Source organism: Nicotiana tabacum, chromosome 14 (assembly GCF_000715075.1).
Source record: "Nicotiana tabacum cultivar K326 chromosome 14, ASM71507v2, whole genome shotgun sequence".
NCBI lineage: Eukaryota > Viridiplantae > Streptophyta > Magnoliopsida > Solanales > Solanaceae > Nicotiana > Nicotiana tabacum.
The window spans coordinates 19,164,314-19,173,044 of record NC_134093.1 but is presented as its reverse complement, the minus strand read 5'-3'; the positions used below and the strand labels follow the sequence as shown (position 1 = coordinate 19,173,044).

The window sequence follows — 8,731 nt, the reverse complement described above, 5'->3', positions numbered from 1 at the left end:
TCAGCGGTCTCGTATGCAGTCGCCTTTGTTAGGGAGCATTTTACCCCTCCAGAGTGGGACTTCCCGGACGAATCCGGATTTAGTTGGGCACCAATACGCATACTGGATACCGGGCAAAAAAAAAAAAAAACTGTTATCGCTAACCCTAAGTGGGAAAAGCTGGGACGACTAAAATTTGAAATTACAAATATTCTTAAGTTTAAGGAAAGAGATAATCACTTGGTTGTCTGCAAAGAAGAAAAATGTGCAAGAACTTTTCCTTTTTTTAGTTTTTGCATCTTTTTGCTGTTTAATTAATAGGATATTGTGAGAAAACGGTCGAGAATTTCCAGCAGAAATTTGTTTACAAACTAAATCTGCAGAAAGAGTATGAAACTTGAAAGAAAACGCTTTCTTATTCACACTTTTCTTTTCCTTTCAAACGCACGCTTGCAGAAAATGACCCTTTTCATCCTTTATATTACTGCACTTCAGTTTAGAAATATATTTTCAGAAAAGAAATAGGTGCATTTGATTCTCGGTTTTAGGACTGTTCAAAACCAAAACGCAAAATTGGCTTATTGGTGAATGGATTTGAATTTTATAATTAACGATTTATCGGTGTAGGGCGGATTACTCAATTTTTTTATCGGATAAACCGTTTAACCCATTAAGAATTACTATTATATTGACATTTTTACCCGTGTGCATATAACCTTTCCCTTTTTATTTTGATAAACCGCAAGTGGCAGTGCTATAGCCTTTCCCTTGTAATTTTGATACAATTGTTTATGTTCAGTATTTTAGAGTCTTACATTTGTTCAGACAATTATTTATGTTCATTGTTCAGCCTTTTCTTTTGTGAATATGGAATATGTATTAAGTTTCCCCTTATTTCTATTGAGTTATAGTTCGTGTACTTTATATTTATTGTTTATTTAATTTAGCCGATAAACCGCTTGATTATAGCTAACCCGATATCTTATTGATTGGCTAGCAAATTACTATATTTATAAGCCGATAACCAATAAACCAATCCGTTAAATGTAAATATCCACCCGATAAACAACCATACTCGGGTTCTCCTGATGCCCTTGAGGGCACGCGAGTAGGCACCATATCGTCCTCTTTTCAGAGTTCAAGTTAATATAGAAAATTGCACGAAGAAAATCTTCACAAATTTTAAAAACTGGTTAAAACTTTTATGCCTTTTCGTATTTCTTTTCCAATTTTTTAACACTGAAAGTCTTGCTTTCGGATATGAGTTATTTTACCCAATTAGGCCATGCTAAAACTTCATGTTCTCAAGGACCTCACCCATTCACAATTGCTTAATTCATTGATTCAATTACTGACTCAATTCACTACTAATTTCCAGAACTGACAACATTAAAACTGACACTACTCCCTCTCAGCTATGGTAACCAAGGAGAACAAAGAACACATGCTTGGAAGCACAGGAAATTGCACACGCAATGGAAAGTACAAGGATGAGTAAAATGATAAGTAAACAAGCAACAAGATCCAAAACTTTTTCACCTCAGATGTATTCATAAAACAAGAGATGGACGCACACCAAGATAGTGTCAACTCTCGCCCATATAGACCGTAGATGGAAACATGAACCTATCTCGACCTAAGAAAAGAACTTAGCTCCTTAAGAGGCCAATCCGGGAGCTAAATTACCACATGAATTGAAAAAGCAATATGCTCTTATTACACAAGGCAATCTCCAGTATAAAAAAGCTCAACTAACAAGCTACACACTTCTAATTTGATGTAACAGGCAGTATACTACTACTAAGTTACCCTACCGATATAAGATAACGCAGCAATGTGAGAAGCACGGAAGATGGAAACTCAGAACATCTTACACTACTGATCCAACTTACCAGTATAAAAAGCTCAACTAACTACAATCCGCAGGCTGAATTCTAATTCTACGAGGCACCTACTAATATAAGATGATGGATAAACACGAGAAGTAATGGTGGAAACTGGCAAGAGAAATCAACTTACACTAGTGACCTAAACCATGCTAATTTCTAACAACCATCTTGAGAAAGAATCCATTTAATTGACAAAAGCTGTTTCACACCTAAAGAAGTTCTGCAAGTTAAATTGTCAAGTACCTAATCAAATTATCGAGACACTAGAAGTCTAACTCTCCAATTTCAAAAGAAAACCAATACGACGCTCAAAATCAGCTGGATGCAACATATACCATGTGGATGGCTGTTAGTCTTCACCCTTGCACAAATTACACAACTCAACAGCGCCTGCTTGGCCTTGGTCTGCCTCACCATGACAAGTTTCAGGATAATACCACATCAAACAAGCCAAACCCACAAGTACGGTACCTTTCTTCACTAAACAACATCTCCAGCACCCAGGTCGTATTTTTCTCCGAGTGGACTGTTCATCACATTCAGTGTTCAGGCCTCTCCTCCTGTACAACACAAGGTCAAATACAGGGGGAAATGATTATGCCATTCTCAAAATTCAACTACCGCTAACATTATCGCTAGCCATTACGTACTGATCTACCAAGTCTGCTACAACTGCTCTCCTATGAGTAAGTAGCACCACCATATCTCATGGTCCAACTACATCAAGCAAAGAAAAATAGAAAGAGTTCTATTTTTCTTTTTAACTTTTTCTTTAAATGATATGTAAAATAGCACCATACCATCCTGCTTCAGAAGGGAAAGGGTTAAAGCCACACTTCAAATATTAACTCCACAACCCATGGCTCAATCAAAAGGTAAACTCACGCAAGTTTAACAAAAGCAAATATATATGTGCACTACGAAAACAAATGAACCACATTAACTAATAAACATAACCATAAGCAAGCCAGATCAAGAATGCACTTAACAACAATAACAGAAATAGGTAATACTAGTGACAATACTAGTTATTATAAACTAGAAAATAAGTACTGCAAACTACTAGGGGATTCAAGCAATCCAACCAGTCTCATTTAGCAGGTGACATCTCGCAAGAGCAGCATGTGAAACGCAAAAGTGAAGCAAAACTCTCCAGTAAAAGGTGAAGTCTGAGACAAAAACGAATCATCTCATTCACTGCTGTTGGGCTTGCCGACTGGGAGCACCTCCATATCCACCACCATATCCAGCTTGGCCACCATGAGCTCCGTTTGGTGGAGCACCATAATTACCGGAACCCTGCGAGTTATCAGACCTCCATGCTGAATTCCCATAGCCAGAGTTTCCACTGGCATCACCATAGCCACCGCTCATGTAACCCCCAGCACCTGATTGCATGTCTCCTGCAGCACCACCTCCAACAGGTGAATTACCACTTGGAGCACCACTGGCACGTCCAACAGCCCCATACCCAGATGGATTTCCATAAGCACCATCATTTCCAGCATAACCGCCATAACCATAACCTTGATTCCCATATCCTGTGGTACCAGTTGGAGATTGACCAGATCCTCCACTAGCAGGCCCACCGCCACCACCAGCATTTGAAGCACCCCAAGGAGCATTACCATAGCCCACGTTCCCATATCCAGAAGGAGCCTGAGAACCCCATGTGCTTCTTGGTCCACCCGCAGGAACAGTTCCATAACCAGTACTGGGTGCATTTGGATTTCCATAGGCAGCAACTGCAGCAGCTCCATAGCCAGGATTGGCTCCACCATAACTTCCATAACCACCATAGCCCATACCATTGTTGGATGGTCCATAACCGTAACCTGGGGTACCATATCCTGATGAACCATATGGATAGCCACCTCCAGCATTTTGAGACTGCATGTACCTGCTGGAATCCATTCTGCTGTCATAAGAACTAGGATTGTTACCTGATGCACCATATCCCTGATAACTTCCGCCACCCATACCACTACCGCCTCCGCCGCCCATGGAACGGCCACCAGCACCAGGATTAGCATCTTTAGGAAGAGCACGCTTCACTTCTACCTGCTTTCCATTCAGATCATGAAAGGTCTTCTGTAAAACTCTATCTACTGCATCTTCAGAATCAAATGAAATGAAGCCAAACCCACGAGGTCGGTTGGTCTGCTGGTCATACATAATTACTACATCAGTGACGCTACCAAAAGCTTCAAAATATTGCCTAAATCCATCCTCGGCCAAAGTGGGAGGCAATCCCCCAACAAAAATTTTCTTGGTCCTGGTATTTCCACCACCTCCAAAATTTCTGGCACTATTAGCATTTCCAGATTTTGAACCCTGCTGCTCCTCTCTCGACAAGGCCCTCTTAGCATCAACCTATACAACAAATATGTCAGGTAAACCAACGATAAAGGCTTACATGAAAAACAACACCCCTCGAAAGATCAGCATGAAATATCCAGCAATCAGATTAGCACTCAATAAAGCATACAAAATGAGTCATAGTTGTATGACATAGAAAAACTTTACAGAACCTTCTGAGATCTTTGATAGGGTGAAATGAATGCAACAAAAGATCTAAAACAACCAACATACATGGCATTTTTCAAAAATCTTGAAAACATCACAAACAATAAATCTCAAAGACAAGAATCAATGAAATACAGTTATGCAGAAGCCAAATTAGCAAAAAAGAACCACAAGTGAAGCAGTTAAATAAAAAGTCCAAAAAAGTGAACATCTACAAATCTAAGGATTCTATAATCAATGAAACACAAGTAAGTGTTTTTTTTTTTTTTTTTGGGGGGGGGGGGGGGTAAGAAAAATAAGCTCTATGAAAAAGCACTAAAACACATATAAATCTATGGGGGCCATCAAATAAATCTTACCTTGAATAACACTATCAAGCCTAAACTAAAATCCCACAAACAATTAATCTCACAGAAACCACAAATGAAGCAGAAATATAAAGGTCCAACAGAGTACTTAAATGTCTATAAATCTAAGGGGGGAAAACTCACTATACGGCCATCAATAAAAAGTCTATCTTGAACCCACAAACAATTAATCACAAGAAAACCAACGAAATACACTTACCCAGAACCCAAATTAGTTTTTTAACCCCAAAAAAACACGAAGTAAGCAGACAAATAAAGGTCCAAAACAGTACATATCAATAAATCTAAGGAAAAAACCACAATGAAATACAGTTACCCATAATCCAAATTAGTGTAAATAATTAATAACAAAAAAACAAGAATCAATGAAATAAACTTACCCACTAAGCCAAATTAGCTTTAAAACCAGAAATAAAGCTCCAAAACAATAAATATCTACGAATCTAAGGAAGTAAACAAGAATCAACAAAATTAGTGTAAACAGAACCCCCGATAAAACGAAGCAGAAAAATATAGTCTAAAAAAGTACTTATAAATCTGAGGATTAAAAAAAAGAATTGACTCACGGTACGGCCATCAATAACGTGTTCATCTTGAAGAACCCTATCAAGAACATTAGGATCTGCAAAGACAACGAAACCAAAGCCACGTGGCTTCCCGGAAATCTTATCTCTCATAACAACAGTCTGCAAAACGTCGCCGTATCCTTGAAAATAGTCCTTCAGTTTCTCCTCACTTGTCTCCCATGATATTCCTCCGATAAACAGCTTCCCTTGATCTGAATCCATTTTAGGGTTTCTGAGGAGTGGAAGAGAGACGCGGCCGACTTGAGGAAAGAGGAGAAAGACAAAGAAAACGAGGGTTAGAGAAGTGAATAAGGGGAACTATGTTAGCGTACGAGGAGTTAACGGTTCAGATTTAATGTGATGAAATGTGGTGATATTCGATTATTTGTAAGAGATATTTTTTTCTAAAGTGTATAACTATGTACTAACGTCACTATTCGATGCTTTGATTTTATTTTATTTTTGCCTTTTTTTTTTCTTTTGTTTCCTTTTAAATTTTTATATTTTTCAACCTCCTATTTTTTGCTTCTCTATAGAAATTTGTTCATGAGGGAGGGACTACAAGTTTTTTAAATAAAATTAGGCGATGAGATGTTAATTTAAAAGAAGAATAGTGATTATCCGTAAGGTAATATAATTTCTTAAAATAGAAGTGCAAAATGAAAATATTAAATTTGATTGACGAGTAAAATAGTTTATATGTACACAAAATAATTTTCGTTTTAAGAAGTCATTTTATGAACCTTTAAATACACTAATCGAGATATAATTGAAAATTAGATGTGAAATTTTGTGGCATGGTGATTAGATTAACATTTAAATCAATTTAGTATTATAACAAGTCTAAGCTAATTTGACCGCTTGTCAAAAGCTATAATTCAAAACGAAAAAGAAATAAGAAAAATAAAAAATTAAATACTCGAAATCTATTTTAATTGAAACTTTGAAGCTGTTTAGAATAATTTAGCTTAAACTCAAAATGAGTCTATGCCCTTTTTATCACAAGATAAGAAATAATTACGACTATATTTATGCATCATTAAATTAGTGCATATTGGCATTAATAGCACATAATGGTGATGAAAGTACTAAAATAGAAGTTGATCATTAACTCACACTTTTGTGGGAATAATTAAATATGATATTGTCCATTTGCTCTCGTTTGGACATAAAATTTTTAATTTATTAAAAAAATTAAAAATATTTTTTGTTACTGGAATTTGATCAGATTTTTAAACAATTTAGAAGAAAGAATTTCAAGTTCTAAAAAGTGATTTGTGCCAGTTTTTGGGTAAAAAAATTTCTCACACCCACCCTTCAACTTTTCTCAAGTAAAATACATGACCAAATACAACTTTAACTTTTAAAACTATTTTTCAATATAATTTCAAAAACTGTCTTTTCAAAGTTTCCATCAAATGTCCAAACGCCTATATTTAGAAGATATTGAAACCTAAATATATATGTTACTCATAAATGTTAAACTAGTTTAGAAGATTTCATAATTAGTTACTTCTAATCAAGCTTAAGAGAAAAGTTCACAACAGACCGCAAAAATAAAAGTGAAAATGAATAATTTAGAAATAGTACAAAAGCATATATGACCACTTAGTGGTAGTTATGTGAATGTTTTATAAAGAATTTGGAATGTTATGCTACATGTCATTTTATTAGAATGTTGGGTGATTATATTCTGATTTTGCAACATTTTCCACTTCCAGAAAATCAAAACTCTTTCCATGGTTTCTCATAAAATTCGATGCAAAGTGTATTATGGTATATGGCGAATATCATAATTATTTAAAAAAGGGATACCTAAGTATATACCGTAAAATCATGATATACCACATGTCTCCAACTTTTGAATGGTACTTTTGGAATAGATTAATTGTATTTCTAGCCCTTATACTTTTATTTGGTTCAATTTTTCTGCTTTGTACATCAAGCTTGGGAGTTTCTAACCGTCATTTTTTACACTCTACGAGTTAAACATGGTGTTTGGATCATAAAATAATTTAACTTTGTTTAATCTTAAGAGAATTTATTTTTGCTTTTGTTTTCTGATTTGTTATAGTTGTGGTTTTCTAATGTAAGAAAAGCAAAATTAAAATTAACAATAGAACTGTGACTTTTGCTTCAAAATAGGTTGAAATATTTTCTCAGATAATATAATCTATCTATATAGAATAGGAGAAGCAAAAGAATCTCATTAAACTAAGTGGCATAACCACAAAAAGCCAAGTGGCATTGTTAAGACAAAAATAAACTAGCTTTCTAACTAAAAAACCTTTTGAATTTTAAATTTTAAATTAATTGGTTACTCATTTTGAATTAATAAATGTAGATATCTTATAATTATCTATAATAAAAAACAAAAATATAAATAAAAAATAACTACCCATTTAAATTGGGGAGTAATTTCAAGTTGAAGTTTTAAAATAAGAAAACAAAAATAAGAAAACATAAAAAACTAAAAATATAAGACGACAAGTGTAGATTTTTAGGACAAAGCTCAAACAAAGTTGGAGTTTTAAAATTATTTTTAAAATAAACAAAAAAATTAAATAAAATAAAAAAAAGTTGTCAATTCAAATTTGGAGTTTTAACATTATTTTAAAATAAAAACAAAAATTAAGAAATAAAAAACTTTCAATTCAAATTTGGGAGTAGTTATTATACTAAGCTAGCAATTTATTAAAAATTCATATGTCAATTTAATAATATTAGGTAATGGATAATACAATTAGATAAGTAACGAACAAAAAAGAATTAAAATATAAATTTGTGGGAAAATATAAAAATATAAGACTTATAATTAGAATTATTATGAGAAAAGTCGTACATATACACATAACTAAAATCATAATAAACAAACAGTCATAAAGGAAGAATACTAAAAGAAAATCAAGCGATAGCGTAAAAATTTATATACTAATTAAATTTCTCATGTAGAAAATTTTAGTTAATAAATAAAACTCATAATTTCATAAAGAAAAATACAAAAATATAAAGAAAATATTAGGATATTATACATAAGATAATATAAAAAACAAATGATTAATTATTAAAACTATTATTATATGTTTTATAAAAAATATAAAAGGTATTATCTCTTTATACTTTTTGATAAATTCAAAATTATAATTTAGTAAAAAAAATTATATTATTTAAATTTGCAGTAAAATACAAAATGAGAAAACTAATCAAATATTACAATAGAAAAGAATGTACGAAAAGAGAGGGATAAAGATAATTTTATAATATTTATATTTTAATTAATTAATAACACTCAAGAAAATTATTGATAAATTTATACAATTGAAGAATTTGAACAATATAACATAAGTGTAAAAGAAAACAAAAATTCCAGAATAAGAAAATATATAATTATGTCATATTAAAA

The 8,731-nt window shown here is 33.2% G+C and overlaps 1 protein-coding gene across 2 annotated transcripts; it reads right to left on the bottom strand.

The window, feature by feature from the left end:
• Nucleotides 1–2,036: 2,036 nt before the first annotated feature.
• Nucleotides 2,037–5,682, bottom strand: LOC107814059 (heterogeneous nuclear ribonucleoprotein 1). Of its 2 annotated transcripts, XR_001654477.2 has the most exons (3): nucleotides 5,329–5,682; nucleotides 2,954–4,241; nucleotides 2,037–2,428 (listed from the first exon to the last, which is right to left on the bottom strand). XR_001654477.2 is itself a non-coding variant. In XM_016639386.2 (2 exons), the coding sequence occupies exons 1-2, from the start codon at nucleotides 5,548–5,550 to the stop codon at nucleotides 3,063–3,065; spliced, it is 1,401 nt and encodes a 466-aa protein (XP_016494872.1). In that variant the 5' UTR covers nucleotides 5,551–5,682; the 3' UTR covers nucleotides 2,799–3,062. The 2 variants fall into 2 exon arrangements, 1 of the variants encoding a protein (XP_016494872.1); XM_016639386.2 differs by lacking the exon at nucleotides 2,037–2,428 and having other exon boundaries at nucleotides 2,799–4,241.
• Nucleotides 5,683–8,731: the final 3,049 nt, after the last annotated feature.